This window comes from Chinchilla lanigera, unplaced genomic scaffold (genome assembly GCF_000276665.1).
Source record: "Chinchilla lanigera isolate Chin_1 unplaced genomic scaffold, ChiLan1.0 scaffold00046, whole genome shotgun sequence".
NCBI lineage: Eukaryota > Metazoa > Chordata > Mammalia > Rodentia > Chinchillidae > Chinchilla > Chinchilla lanigera.
In genome coordinates this window covers 15,474,485-15,491,197 of record NW_004955447.1, presented here as the reverse complement: position 1 = coordinate 15,491,197, position 16,713 = coordinate 15,474,485, and the positions used below count along the sequence as shown (strand labels likewise).

Here is a 16,713-nt window from a genome sequence, read left to right as displayed (position 1 = left end):
GAATCAAGTGAAGGGAGTGGCAGGAAAGGAAACTGAAAAACTGGGCTGTGACCAAATCATCAAAGACCCTGAATACCAGGTTAAAACTTAACGGCTTTTTTCTGTACACAGCAGGAAGCCAACGCAAGATTTCAGGGCAAGGAGCTGTGCTGCAATGAGAGTAGTCTTGAAGAAGTATGCAAAATATATTTAGAAAGAACAAAGAACTGAGTTAGAAAAGTCCCAATAGCTTTTGGGATGATAAAACCTGAACTAAATTAGTAGCAATAGGAAAAAGACAAAGCACTGAAAAATATGAATGTCTTCAAGACAGATACTGGAGCAAGGGATACATGACTTAATAATAAAGCAATCCTGTACTTTGTACCTTTCAAAGTATTTCTGAGAATCCTAGGCACCTAAGTTACAGCTGGAGAAAGAACTTCTAACAGAGAAGCAGTGTGTCAACAATAAATCCTTGGAAGCACGACCTCCACACGGGGATGGTGAGAAAGAAAACTGGAGAAGACGGAACACGCTGTTGTTAGGAAGACGGAAGCGGACATGACAAGGCCAGTGAGAAGGAGGATGGCTCCGTGTGTGGGGTCAAATAGGACGAGAAACAAGAAAAGAAATGACTTGGGTGGTTTTCAGAAGAGTTAATCAACAGGAAGGTGACTCAAAGTGTTTAGAGTGAGTGGATGATCAAAAGCTATCAGAACCTACTCAATTCATGTGCTTGAGAACGGAAGCAGGCACAAAGGCCAGCAGTTTTAAGGGGACCAGACATCAAGGAACTGCATTCAACAACAGCAGCAGCAACAACAACACAACAAGTGTGTGCAGGCTACGAGAAGGTCCAGGGAAAAGCTGGCAATCATTTCTCTTTTAATTAAAGAACTTCCAGAACAGCAACCTCTGGTAGATCCACGTGTATCTTAGTCACCCTCGTGTTGCAAACATCTAATCTGCGTGTAGTAAGAAAGACTGCAGCATGTAAGTTATGGTCCTGAAAGTGAAAGCAATCTTTCTCAGCTCTAGGTAACTGTTTAGTACGCAGAAACTGTCTACCCCCATAGTGGTGGACAGCAGAGGGAGCGCATACTGAGTAGATGCCCATCTTCTACAATGGCTCAGACAGACCCAATTTTAGCTGAGGGGTACGGGTGGTTACAAATTTTAGAATGTAAGCCGATTTGTGAATTATTAAAATAAAAACTAGTATGATGCTAGTACTCCTCAATAACTATCTTACTACTACTCTGAATAGGGCAAAAATGATGTTAAGAAAAAACTATGCTTTTCTCATGTGAAGCTAGGCTGTATCACCTTAGACACAGCCTTAGGAAGCAAGTGAAGCTCTCTTCTGTGAAAAGAACTGAAATCAGACCTCTATAAACAATCTCACCGCTAGTTCTCAAGCCCGCTTTCCCACCCTTTCAAAGCAGGCAGGGAATAAGGGGAGAAGTTTCTAACAGCACCTTGCCAAAGTCTTGACATAAAAAGGAATGAGGGCGCAGACAACGCTGAATGAGGGCACATCCACCTTCTGAATGTAGGGACAGAATTTCCCATGAAGGTGGGTGGTAAAAAAACTAATACCAAAAACTAAAAGTGCCTGAAGGAGGATGATTTAGAAAGATGTGAAAGAATAAGGCAGAGAACATCCTCCTCATCCTAAGACTATGAATCTTACCTTCTCCCCCACATTCTATGACTACAGCCAAAGGGTTCATTGGATAAAACTCCTTGATTTAATGTCTGACACACAGTAACTTTAGTCTGGGGAAGCCTGCAACAGAAGCTGTAGGGACAAGGACAGAAGTTCTTTGTGAATCTGCAGCAAAGGTGAGGCCAACACACAGCACTACTCCATCCTGTGTGGATTACTGGAGAGCTCTGAGCTACTAGAAGAGGACATCACATGTAGATGGCTTTAGAAAGATCTGATCAGACCAAACTACTCCCACTGCCTTGCCTTCTCCTTGTCTTCCAAGAGCAGGAAGAAAAACTCCTCAGGCAACAGAGGTAAGGTGGCGGTGGGGGCAGTGGAAGAGTGGAGACAGCCAACAGGTAAGCTGTAAGTGAATTTGAAGACCTTGGTTCCAGTTCTCCCATTAATTAGCTATCTTATGTGGAGAAGCCGCAACTTCTGCAAGTTCAAATTAAGTTTGAGCTAAACAGTCTAATCTCTTCTACCTCTCTTAGCAGCTCTGACACTATAAGATACAGCTCACATCAGAAATTCTGCTGAGAATGGTACGTAACCTGCTTATTTGTAATCTCATCAGTGATTAGCCAAGTAAATCACCACTAGGCTACACGCTAGTCAAATGAATTTCATCCAAACAAAACCAGCTCTATCTGTGAATCAATTTTTTTTTCATATTCAATCAGCAAATTTGGGAAGACTTTAATTAAGCATGCAAAATCAAACGTGAGCAAATATTTGGACTCAGCGTAGAATGTACATGTACACATACATACCCTTCACCTTAACATATGTTAGAATGTATACTTAGTAGTTGTAAACTAACTAAATAAACAAACTTGACATTAAAAAAGAACATAAAAACTTGACATTAAAACTATATGCAATCAGGGCTGGGGCTGTGGCTCAGTAGTAGAGTTCTTGCCTTGCACGCACGATTCCCTGGGTTTGACCCCAGCACCACACACAAAAAGCAGCACTTTCAGGAATCAGTGAGGGCAGTTATGAAAAAATTAATTTATATTTTCAAAATATTTCAGACATTTAAAAGATCTTAATCTCTAGAATCTTTGGTTCATTTTTCTCCTTGATACTTATGTATATATGCTTTGGTGATTAATAAAAATATTTCCATTATGAAGAAAAATTTGAAGATAGCATTTTTCTGTTTAGCTTATTAGCAAGCAGGTAACTTAGCTACATAAAGTTATAAATGAAAATAGATATTACACAAATTTTTAATTTATAAGAAATTTTTCTTACCAACAAAAGTAGGAAATTTTTATTAACACAGATGACCTTATTAAACCACTGCAAGGAGAATATTACACAATAAAAATAAAAATTGGATGAGTTATTTTCTTTGTAGTAGACACTAGCTTGTGTGTACTTTTTCATATTACTTACACCTAAACAAGTATTTTTGACAATGTCAAGACACTTCGGGGGAAAAAAACCACTAATTTAAAGAACTAATAGCTCATCACAGAGCTACACATTTCTTGCCATGTCTATCATTGAAAAAAATTGTGGTAAGAGGCAGAGTGCACAGTAGCTGAGGGAATGAGATCTGGGCCCAGTCGGCCTGTAATGGATCCCAGCAGAGCCACTTACAAGCTGTGGTACTCTGGGCAAGTTTCACAACCCTCTGTTCCTTCATTCCCTTCTTGGACTACGTCCACTTCATAACACTGCTTATTACTGACACAGATACCAGTGACTGAGCACTTCCTAATACGGTTGTGAGGATTCACTGAGTACATGAAAACTCTCCAGTTATATTTCGGTTTTAAAGTCTAAGATTAGGTATTTAATATACACTCCAACAAATTTACACTCATTAATGTTTCTGCTGAATACACACTTACTTATCCAGCAGTGAACTGTTCTACTTAAAGTATAAACAGAAAAATACCTCTTAAACTTGCAAAAAAACTACCTGGCTTCCGACCTTAGTAGACATACAAAGATAACCTGAGACACAGCCATTACATATATATCATTTATATACATAATAGTTGGATGCTTGAAGACTAAAATAATAAAGTCAAGCAAATAAGATAGAGGCCAGTATATACCATTTAACAACTTCTATATGCTTCATCTTAACTGCATTCTTATATTCTTTTCTTGTCTACTTTCTTTTATGTACTTATTTTTCTTGTCCCTGTTACCTCCAAAGTAAACCACCCATTTCCTATTATAAATTTTCATGAAAATCTGACACTAAATTCTGCATACTTTGTGTACACAGATGACACCCGTGCTGTTGTACATGGGAAAGAAAAAGTACAGAAGTAAAATTGGCAGGCAGTAATGATTCAAAATCTGTAAATTTTTTAATAGGTTGTATGAGATATTAACTCCTGCAATAAAAGCAAAAATGTTCTGAATTGTTTTTAAAAAATAATTTGGTCACAGAAAAACATGTGCTCATTTCCTTTTAAAAAACTTCTAAAGAACAGCTACCTTTCAATGTATAGTTCACTTCTTTAGATTTTCTAAGTATTTCATTTATTATTTTTATTTTAGGAAGATTATAATATACTATTAATCTTTCTTTTTTTTTTGGTACCAGGAATTGAACTCACGACCTCACGCTTGCCAGGCAGGTGCTGTGCTGCTGAGCTACATCCCAGGCCCCTTAACATATCATTTAAAAAATAACCCATTGTAGACAGAGTGTTCCTTTGCAAAATCTTGTGTTGAAACCTAATCCCCAATGTGATTATATTTGCAGGTGGGGCCTTTAGGAGGTGACTGAGCCATGAGGGCGGAACTCCCATAAACAGGATTAGTGTTCTGATGAAAGAGGCCGCAGGGAGCGCTTCCGCCCTTTCTGCCACAGAAGGATACCATCATCCCATACTATTCATGAACCAGGAGTCAAGAACTCTGACACGAAGTCTGCTGGGGCCTTGATCAAAAAGACTTCCTAGTCTTCAGAACTGTGAGAAATAAATCTGTTTTCCACAAGCTAACCAGTTTATTGCAGCTCACATGGATTGAAATAGATACATTTAATAATACCTAACAGGATTAAAAATATATTCTATTCTTTGTTAGAAGTAGTTGGAATAGTCTCAGGTGGAAAACCCAGTAGATACAAGTTTCTGACTTTTATTAAGCATCTCAAAAGGTTCAAATACTGAAAATATGAAATTCAGTGCTATCTTATCACACAGTATCATTTGCTTACAATAGTTTGATCAATTTTAACTGAACACATACACAGCTTATTACATTTACATTTTAATTAAAAACTTTCCCATATACTGCTAAAACTACACTAAAATTAATCACGCTCCTGAGATTTTTTTTGGAGGAAAAAAAACTTTCAAAAATCAAATCTTCACATACCTCTAACATTAATTGTGTAAACTCTTCATTACTAAGGAATGTAGGTTTCCAGTCCTGTCGAATTTCACTAGCATCTGACTGTGCAGTGATTTCTGTAAACAGATCGACACATTAGTGGTATACTCCAACCAGTGGGGGAGCACAAAAATCCTGCAAGCTGCCTTCTCTCTGTCCATTCCTGTTAGAGATAAGAATGACAGGGACTAAAGTTTATTGGTTTACACAGCAGGAGAACAGGTGCTGCTTGATATGAGGAAACATTTGCGGTCATGTAAGAAGGTAATCTTTGTTGTTGTTTTTCTTTTTTTCTAAGGAGCTTCCATATTTGATAGTCTCTTACGCTGATAAATCTGAGACTGCTTCCTAGGAGACACAATGACTAAAAACTAGCAGGAACAAGCAGATTAAATCAAGACTGTTCCATTCAAATGGTGATATAGGGAGAGAGAAAGTAGTGAGCCTGGAGGAAAGCAGCCAATGAGGTGGGTCAATCTGCTTTCAACAGTGACTATCTTAGGCCTGCTCTTTGTCAAGCAAAAGGCTTCCTTCCAAGCTTAGGCACTTCTGTTTAATTAATCAGGGAGACAAAATTAAGATTTTGAGCAAAGCCTTCATAGTAATATGCCCAAGGTAACTTTATTTAGTGTCTTTCTGTATGTTCTTAGTGAAAGGAAGCTAGTCCAAAATTTGGAGCTCTGACGCAGGGTACACATTTTATTAGAATTATTACTATTTTATTTTGCTATACAATTCTCCTGAATCTAGTTGAGAGAGTTATTTATAAATAATGCAATCTGAATTGCTTAGGTTACAAATATTTTCCTATTTTTAAATGCAGTCATATCACAACTAGACAGAATAAAAATCTGTGACTTAGGCTATATTCTAGATGACATACTTTATTTTGCAGTAAAAAGTATGAACTCTGATTTTTTTATTGTCGGATATTCAAAGACAGCATATTAAACTGTCACTGAAAAACTTGTACAGTAAATGCCTATGCTGTAATATGAACTAAAAAGTCTAGCTACTGAGTTGTGGAATATAGTCATGTTTTTCAGCTCATACACACTGAGAAAAAGTGTCACACACAGAGAAAAAGTGTCACACAAACTTAGGAAAAAAGGATTTAAATCCAGAAGACCAATCAAGTTTAAACATAGGCCTATTTTAGAGTAGTAAGTATTTAAGATTTCCCTTTTATTTAATATAAATTTTACTTTGTGAGACTTACATATCCAATTTTGAAGAAAAAACTAATATACGCAATGCAAAAATTAACCCTCTATTTTTAGGGGGAAATATATGCATTTTATTTCATTCATTCAACAATCATTTATTCAGCTCCTACAATGCTACAGCACTGACTTAGGGGCATGTGCCTTCTAACAAGAGGTGCTGAGGTTTCTGAAAATATTTCTAAAGGTAAAATGTAATGATAGTGGTGTCAATAAAATGGTAAGTGACTTGACAAAATGAAAATGAGTTCAGTTTTAGAGGTACTGACTTTGGGAGGACAGGCAAAAGAAGTATCTAGAAATACAAAGCTGAAAATTTTCTCTCTGAAAATAAAGCACTGGTAGTTTAATAGAGATACAACTGCTGAAGTCACAGTATGAATTAACCAAGGGAAATAGTAGACAGAGACCAAAAACACAAGAATAAGCCCTTGAGAAATGTCACATTTAGAGAACACAGGAAGAAAGAAGGTGGTAATTTCATTTGAGAAGGGGAAGAAGCGATACAATTTAATGTAAACAAGCCAACGGAGGATGAACCAAAATTTCCAGCTCCACAGAGATGCACATGAGGCTGAGCTGCAAGATAAAACCTTTTGCTTTATTGGGAATGGGCAAGTAATGTCACTGGTTAAAGTGGGAAAAAAATTTCACAGAGTAGCAGAGCATAAAGCAGACGAGTAACACGTGACGCTCTGAGCTAGGGGACACCGAGAGGCACTTCTCACTGCCTCACCTCTGGAGAAGTTCTGCACTTCTATTTGTACCTGAGAAAGGAAATGTCCTTTTATATATTTTTAAGTCTAGTATCTCTGCCACCGAAACACTTCCCACTCTTTACGTTTCCTCTCTCCCCAGCGCCAAGGACTGAGCTCAGAGCCCGGGGCCGCCAGGGAGGCGCTCCGCTACTGAGCTGAGCCTCTAGCTGCCTGTACACTGTCGTGACCCTTGACTTGGCGTTTTCTCCGAAGAATGAGTATTCTAAAAGTGCTTATTTCCTAGATACAGACCTAAGTAACCCTCTAAAACGGCATGTGAAGCCCTACCATTACCTGGCTGTTTTCCTTCCTTCAAATACACCCCTAATTCTCCAACACGCGCATGCTCCAGACACAGGCTCCCTGAGTCTCCACATTTGTGCACGGCTTCTCCTCTGTGTGAAGCGCTGTTTTCTTTCATCTAAAAGGAAGACTGTTGAAATGAACTACTTTTATTTTTCTATTTTTTGGTGCCAGGAATGGAACTCAGGACCTTGTGCTTGCCAGGCAGGCTAGCCCCGAGACGAACTGTTTTTAAGCCTTCCCTGACATACTCTTTTCCTCTGCATCCCCGCTGCAAGTTTACAATTTATAAGCGCTACTCATGTTGTAATCGTTTGCACTGTGGCTGTCTGTCTATGTGTTTGCCTCCCTGGGTTACGGCACGTAAGGGCCAAGAACGCAATCCTGCATCAGAAGGGTACACAGAAGGCACTAAATAAATGTTTGTTGAATGAAACAAAGATTGCACCAAGGAACTTCTTAAAAAGGCAAATGGTTTCTCTCTCTCTTAAAAAAAGCTGAGGAAATATTCAATTCTATGAATCTGTGCCAAGATTCTAATTCATTATGCTTTAAGGGAGAGTCTTACAAAAAAAAATTACCTTTATGTTTCCGTAGAAAGTCAATGCTCTTCTGCAGAACAGTAGATTTGTCCATCTTTCTAGCGTTTCCAGGAAGCATGGATCCCAGTTCTTTAATGAGAACATTAAACTGATCTCTACGCTTCTTTTCAGATTTGTTTCTAGATACCCTGATGAAAAAAATTAAATAAGCAGTTTTTAAACAATTCATTTAATTATTAAATCATTTGTTACAGCGTTGTTTTGACATGACACTGTACAGCTGCCAATATAGATAGCAATTAATATTTCCTACATCTCCAGTAGTATCTGTTAATTTGGGCAATAATCTCAGTTTATCACTAGAGAAGCTTTTATATATCAAGCATTTGACAAGCATGTTTTTATGAAAATGCAAAGACAAACTGCATGCACACTGCAAATTTTATTTAATCTAATATTTACCAAGGCTTGGAAAGTCATAACCTTATAAATATTTTATAAAAGTATATATGTGTAAATACAAATTAACAACTATCAATTAGGAGAAAGTCACCATTTAACTTCAGCTTTAAATCATAAACAAAAATCTAAAAACGAAACTCTCTCTACACCCCGGCTTACTCATGGCCCCACCCTCTGTACTTCCAGATCGTCTCCAACAGAGGGCAGTCACTCTGCATCTGTCCCTCCCTGAGGTATGGACCCAAAGTGTTCATCTAAGCATTCAGGCATCACAACTAAAAAATCGTAAGCATTCTATACAGATGTGCTAAATGAAGTATTGCTAGTCTATGTTAATTTGTAACCAGTAAACAAAGAGCTTTTGAGACAAACTCAATTTGTAAAGCAGGTAATCATTTTATAATATGAACCAGTTATCTGCTTTGTGAAGTCAGACTTTCAAATTTTGTTTTTGTTTAAGCAAAGTATAATGCTTTTCCAAAAGGTCAGAGGAAAACTGTATTTAACTTATAAATTGCATACTGATCATTTAAGCTCTTTTACTTTGTTAATATTATCTAAATTCTTACAAGAGACAGTTTTGGAAACCATTAATTTTCTATTTATTTGCTATTTAATTTACGTATTTTCACTTATTTACTATTTTATATCTCATATAAACTACCTTTTGGCTTTGTCCTTGTCATCTTCTTCCACCAACCCATCAAAAATACTATTGTCATCTCTAAAAGAAAAAAATGAAGCACACAAAATAAGAGCATGTTCACCAGGCAACAGCCACACTGAAGCGGCAGGTGGATCTACTTAGCTATAGTGTACAACTGCTGTTAGGGTAACGGACTGAATAAATCAAGTTCAATAACCACTAACCTGTTTTCTAATAAATTTTAGCTATATTTAATTATACTGTAAAACTTTTCTACATGTATTTATACTTAGCTGTACATGTATGCAACTTGCTAAACAAGAACTTAACTAGCTTAAATATTGTTTCAAACCTTTAATAACCAGTGAAAACCTGTAGAAAGTCAATAGATTTGCCACTGTATAAAACTGTTCGCTTGAAATTATTTTTAATAATTATAATAGCATAACAAATTTTTGACATATTTGTAAAGCCATAAATTATTCACTAACATCACAATCTAACACATCAGTTTATACATTGTCATTCATTTACTGATCCAGCTGACAAATGTCAGCATTCAGGTACACAACCCTTCTATTTTGGATGTGGTTACAGAGCAGCAACTAAGACTTACAGCTGCTCTCTTACAGCTTGGTTTTTCTAGTAGAAAGGAACAAATGTGAAAATGCGTGACAATGCGTTTTTTTAAGGTGTTAATTTTAATGACAGTGATTAGTTTGAGCAATTAGGGAAGGACTTGTTGAAGTCGGGACATTGAGGGGAAATCTAAGTGAGAAGACGGGGTTCGCAATGGGACGATCCAGGGCTAGCACATTCTAATAAATTACATCAACAGCGCTGGCGGCTAACTCCTTCAGTGAAGGCACAGTAATATGTCATAGTTTCCAATGGTTTGTGAAGCTTTACATGAGCTCACTGTTCATTTCTCAAGCCACATCTTTCTGTGGCTTACAAAGGCCAATAGCCTATGAAGTGCCTGCTGGACTCACTCTTGAGACAGACTCCAAATCTTGTTTCATGGAGCTCTATGACTAGATTTTTGGAATTCCATTTACGCCTAGAAATTTATGAAAGGCTTTGTGTGAATATGCATTTTTTGTGAGGAGAAAGCCCATACCTTTTATAATATTCAGAGACATAAGGAACCCATACTAATAATCACTGCTTTATGTTCAAACATACAGCTGTCATCTTTAGATGTCATACTCTGTACAGTCACTCAGAAGCCAACACCAAAATCATGTTTAATCCCTACAGCAGTGAAGAAATATTTTTCTGAGGAAAGATTTCTCATAGATTCCACCTTCAGCTAGGGCACAGTCCAAACCTATGGTCACAATGAGGCAAGCCTCTCAGGGGCATTTTGCCTTGAGTATAAGACATTCAGGTCTTACATTCTGATAGAGCAGTGATGGCGAACCTTAGAGCTTTCAGTGATACAAACTGCCCACTGCAGCATGTGCACTATAGATTCACTACAACTGGTGCTAGGGTATGTATCTTCACTACGTGGCTCACACAAAAGAAGGGGAGCTACCCTCAGAAGTTAACAGCCACTTCTGCACGCAACTGTACCTGCAAAATTCTTAAAATTTTTTTGTATGGACAAATCATATGGTATAGTATACTAAAGGCACTTTAACTTTAGTGTCAAACAAACCAACACAAGTTAAAATTCCAGCATATCACTTACCAGCTATGTGACCTTCAACATATTACTTAATCTCCCTGTAAAATCTTATGGATTAAGGGCTGGGGATGTAGCTCAGCGGTAGAGTGCTTGCCTAGCACACCCAAATCCCTTAGTACAGTCCCCAGTACCACCAAAAAAAAAAAAAAAATGTTATGGACTCTGCAGTTAGAAATACAAAAATATTTTGTGCTTTAACTGTCACAGTATTTAAAATAAAGTAATATTACTTTAGTAATATTATAGTGACATTACTATATTTCATCAAATTTAAGACATAATTTTATTATTTTTGTGCCCCTAAGAAAGGAAAAACAATGCTACCAATTAAATAACCGATCAATTGTTTAGGCTTATCAAATTTTAGAGATGTTATAATAAAAAAAACAAACAAACCAAGTCTTAGACGTTAAGAAATCGAGTTTATCCTTTTCACAAGAGTGAGGTTCAAGCATTAAAACTCAACTAGTGATCCTAATTTTAGTTGCATCTTATCAGGCACAAATACTAAGATTCCTGAAGGGATGGACTTAGCACCAAAAGACTCTAGAGGTGCCAGGGAAACATCTGCAACTGTGATTATTTCATGCCAAGCAGCTTTTAATCAAATGACTAAAAACTGTGATTCAATATTCACTTAAAATATAGGATACATATTATTAACTTTGGTTCTAGAAAATATTGAGGTACATTATTATTATATCATGTTTGTTCAATACAGAAACTGAATAGTAATTATGTTTAAATAAAAAAATCCTACCAATCTGATGTGGACCATTATTCTAATAGTAAATTTTCAAATAATTCTACATAATTAAAAAATTTTTAGTCTCTAAAAACATACCTGTCAACAATCGAGCTCATTTTACTACAGCTTACGGTAAACAGCATAACATAATACGTTTTCGTCTTGTGGTAGACATTGGTACTTCTCCTTGGGTGAAAAAAAAAAATAGTGATTATTTTTCTTAAAAACTAACTTCTACAAAGTTATCTTGAGAAATACTGTATGTATCATAGAGACTGAACATTACTTTAAAGCCCACCTTCAGGTAGGACACATTTCAGATTTTTTTTTTTAAACCTTCTAAAGAGGACTAAGGGGGATTAATTCAGATTCATAACTGCCTTTCTTTTTACTAAAATTAAAATGAAAAGGCCACTCAATATTCACTAAATATATTTGATTATGTAACTGTAAACAGGCTGTAAAAAACCACCTAACTGAGCTGGGGATTTAGCTCAGCGGCAAAGCGCCTGCCTGGCAAGTGCAAGGTCGTGAGTTCGGTTCCCGGTACCGGAGAAAAAACAAAAAAAGAAAAGAAAACAAAACAAAACAAAAAAACCCCACCTAACTGACAACATCTGTTAAAACCCTATTTTCTGCTAAGCAGTATGGTAGGCTTTTGCTATACCAGGATGAAAGACAGTCTCTGTATACAAAAATTTCCAATGAGCAAAGACGTAATCAATAAACAATTATAACAAAAAGTGTAAGAAAGTTATATATTGTATAATGACATTACTGGGAAAAAACAATTAGGTGAACTCACGGGGATTAAGAGGAGAAAGTAAGGAAATGCTCAGCATGATGCTGAGTCTGCCTGAAAGTCAAATTCTTGTTCCTGACAATACGATCTACAAATCATCAGCACCCTGAGAACTTATTAAGTGGCAGACTGTGGGCTCCGCCACAAGTCTACTGAACCAGAATCTATATTTTCATAGATCTCCATGTGATGTCAGAGTGAACAGTTCAAGGAATTCTAAGCCAAAGAGAATGAGAATTTGCAAAGGCGCAGGTCTTTACAAGATGAGACAATGCCACATTTGGGAAACTCAAAAGGCTTAGCATTTTCCTTATAGAAATATTAGGCATTACAATTTAAAGTTTTAACTCTCAGAGCATAAAGTGAGAACAGGAGTGGCAGAGAATTAAGGACAAGTCAAATGGAGAATAACCTTACTACCTTTATGTGCTGAAGCAATTGAAGTCACTGCTTCCAAACACAGTCATAAGCCTCAACTCTGTCTCTCTAAATTATACATCGTCTTTCTGCAAGTATAAGGCAGATTTTACCTACACAAGATTCTTATGCTCTATAATCATGAATTAAATGCTGAATGATCACCTTGATTCTGGTAAACATCCTAACAATTTTGGATTTAAAATTTAGAAAATAATGTAAATTACTATGTAACTCTAAGCTAGGGAAGACTGAAGATTGTAAGACTGAAGATTAGAGAGACAAAGGAAACGAGAATAAAAAGAGAATAACCTTTGCAAGAGGAAGTATAAACTCATCTACGCAGTTATGGCTGCAGATATGGCACTGTAAAGGACTAAGAATTCTTAAAATGATCAGGTGAGTCAAAGGTAAGCATTAAAAGGACTAACCCAATGAAAAAATATTGTCACTTAAGTGTCTGTGGTAACAGCAGGTGGAACATACCACTACAGAAGTTTAGAACTACACAAAAATTTAAGGATCACCTAAGTGTACTTCTCTGGTACAAAAGAAATACGATAATAACATAGGTTGGTCGCATTGTTAAGTACAAACAAACTAACAAACAATGGTACAAAGGTAACAGAGCCAGATCACATGAATTAAAAAAGAACAATTTCAGTTTAAAGTTAACAGGCCAGATGTGAGCTAATATAAGCATATAAGCTATCCATGTGCATGTCTAATTTTCAAAAGGTAGAAAGTCGGACAAACTACCACAAAACACTTCCCCTTATGTTTAGACTGAAAATACCCGCTCCAACCATGTGTTCCAAAGTGGGGCTTTGGAAGGTAAATGGGGTGCTGACCAGTGGGTGCTCATCCACTGACGCATTCATACCTGACTGTGTGCTGCCAGGAGGTGGGGCCTAGCGAGAAAGGGGAGTAGAGGGGAGTCAGATGAAAGTTTGTATCTCCTTCCCCAGACTGCCTTCTCTCTCTCTCTTTCTCTCTCTCTCTCTCTCTCTCTCTGTTTCCTTGGCTGCCATGGGAGGAGTGACCTCCTTCTGGTTAGGCCCTTCTACCATGCTGTTTCTGCCTTGGTACCAGCTGACTTTGTATGGACAAAAACCTTCAAAAACATAATCCAAAATAAACCTTTCCTACTTTAAAAATCGTGAGTTGGATATTTTGTCCCAGCAATGACAAAGTGACTAAGAGTCTCTGCCCCAAGAACTAAGTCCTATACCATATCGGAAAGGCCTTATTGACCGTAAGGAGAGTAAATCCAATGGTTTAAGAGATGTAGACTGATTCTTTGTTAGGGTGGTTTGCTATTACACAATAGTTCAAAAATTACTTTTTCCATCTACAAGAAGAGCTTCAGGCTATCACAGTCCATTTCCAGATCTTTTATCCACTTTTCCAGTCAATTATCTGACATGCTTTACTTAAGGGAAAGGTAAAAGACATGAAATACTGTAGGTCAGACAGAGCACCCTCAGAGCAAACTTCCCTAAAAGTATCAAATTAACAAAACAATGTGGAAAAAAAAAAGAATAGCCAAAACACTTTTGGGACTAAGAAGCACCAGCTACAGTCACACCTGCCCATGCTACAGAATCTAAGAATGAGTCAGTTTTAGATGCCATGCTATGTTCCTACACAAGCTGAACAGTAATGTCTATATAATCTACTAATGCAGAATACTTTATTATTAAATTTTAAAAACTTACATTAATAGATGAAAATGATATACAATACTATGTCTCTGAAAGGCTCAGTTACAATTACTGAAATCCAAAGTTCACCAATTATAAATGATCCAGTTATGGCTAGGAATCAAATGCTCCTTTACATAACCCACTTGAGCTCAAGGTCATTCAGTGCTTTACTTACCAAGTAAGCATAGATGCCATTACTCTGCTATGACAACAGTGGACAATGACGGCATGAAACTTTTATGGAACACCAGTTTAAAACTAGCTTTACGTGTGACATGGTACCATATGCCTGTGATTCAATCTACTCAGAAAGCCGAGACAAGAGGACGGCAAGTTAGAGGCCACCCTGGGCAACTTGGCTAGACTCTGTCTCAAAACTGACACGGTCTCACTAAGTTGCCCAGGGTGGCCTCAAACTTGCAATCAGCCTTCAAAAGCAAAATTTTTTTAAGGGCTGGGAAGCCCAGCCCAGCATGGAAGACACTGTTACCTGAGGGGCCCCTCAGAGCCAGCAGTAAAATCAATCTTCCAAGGGGAAACTCACTGCATACAAGTTCCTGGTATATGTTGGCCAGGGTTATAGAACTGTAGAGCTTCTCCAATGGTCAGAGGTACCAAACTAATAGTTACCACAGCTGGTCAGATGCTAGGCTGTGCTTGATGCTACTGTTATTGTTAACTGCACTACTTTAGCCAGGATATCATACAGGTTGTAATCAGTTTTTCTCCCTCATATGGCAACACTGACTGTCTGGGGTGACAACTTCCACAATAGTCCAGGCAACAAAGGATGGAGCACTAAGCCAAACAGCAACTGTTACCCTTAATAAACTGGGAAGGTAGGTTCTTGGGATAGACACAAAGATGAAGACCCACCTACACCTAAAAGACATCTCTGGGGAACAGACATTTCCTAAGGAAGCAGCGATACTAGTGACAAAGCCATCTATCGAAAGAACTCTATAAGCACCAACACAGAATATAAAACAAAATAAAATAAAGGGACAAGACACAGAAGTAAAACTGCAACCCCAGACCTCCAGCCCACCCAGGAGAAGTGAGAGCACAATGAGACAGAAGAAGTAAAATGCCACAAACTGGAACTTAATTGAAATCATAGCAGCAGAAGTGAAAAAACAAATGGATATGGTTATAGAAAAAAATAATCTCTCAGGTAAAAAAAAAGATCAAAATGAAAAATGCACCCTATAAATCTAGACATAGGTAAAAAAAAACAAAAACAAGACTTTAGGAAACTGATGGAAACCATGAATGCCCACTACTGTAGGAAACAGATGGAAGCCATGAAACAGACCCAAACAGAGACCAAGGAAATTAAAGTTCCACTGATGATATACACCACAGACTGAACGACAGTGAAGGTAAAACATCAGATCTGGAAGAGTGGAACAAAAGTGTGACAACTGAAAGAAAGATACCTTAAACATAGCAAGGGACCATGAAAAACAGATCAAACAGCTGCAAGATGAAGCAAAGCACACAAACAACAAACTCACTGAGAGAGAAATTAGGAAAAGTGGTTACCTTTCATAATAGCATCAAAAACATGAAACACTTAGGAATCAATCTAACAAAGGAAGTAAAAGATCTATACATCAAAAATTACAGTACTCTAAAAAAGGAGATCAAAGAAGAAATCAGAAAATGGAAAGATATACCTTGCTCACGGATAAGAAGAACCAACATACTAAAAATGGCCCTAATCCCAAAACTGTTATACAGATTTAACACCTCCCAGCATTAGAGAAAACATTCCTAAAGTTCATTTGGAACCAGAAGAGACCTAGAGTAACAAAAGCAATTCTGGGCAACTAAGGTAAGGCAGGTGGCATCACAATCCCTGTCCTGAAGTTAAAGTACAAGGCTATGGTGATGAAATCAACATAGCATCGGCAAAAAAACAGACCTAAAGATCAGTAGAAGAGAACAAAAGATGCGGACACAACTCCAAACATACTCAACCACCTTGTCTTTGACAAAGGAGCCAAACACTAAAATTAGACCCATGTCTGTCACCATGCACTAAACTAAAGTCAAAATGGATCAAACATCTAAATAGTAAAATGGAAACACTAAATTTACTGGGAGAGAAAACAGGTAGAAATCTTGAAGACGGGTATAGGCAGAGACTTCAAGAACAAAACCCAGATTGCATGGGAAATACTACAAAGAATCAACAAATGAGATCTCACTATATTAAAGAGATTTTGCACAACAAAAGAAATTACCAACAGAATGTAAAGACAATCCATGGAGTGGGAAAAAATTATAGACAGTTGTCCCTCAGACAAAGGACTTCTACCTAAAACATATAAAGAATTAAAAAA

At 37.3% G+C, this 16,713-nt stretch overlaps 1 protein-coding gene across 12 annotated transcripts in view; it reads right to left on the bottom strand.

Moving 5' to 3' along the window:
* Clock (clock circadian regulator) overlaps positions 1–16,713 on the bottom strand; it is a 143,474-nt gene that overhangs the window by 46,772 nt on the left and 79,989 nt on the right. For all 12 annotated transcript variants that reach the window (XM_013518512.1, XM_005392891.2, XM_005392887.2 and 9 more), the window contains 4 exons: positions 11,537–11,626; positions 9,018–9,077; positions 7,931–8,079; positions 5,051–5,142 (listed from right to left, as the gene is read on the bottom strand). In XM_013518512.1, coding sequence (XP_013373966.1) covers positions 5,051–5,142; positions 7,931–8,079; positions 9,018–9,077; positions 11,537–11,583 — 348 coding nt within the window. In that variant the 5' untranslated portion in view covers positions 11,584–11,626. The remainder of the gene's footprint in view (positions 1–5,050; positions 5,143–7,930; positions 8,080–9,017; positions 9,078–11,536; positions 11,627–16,713) is intronic.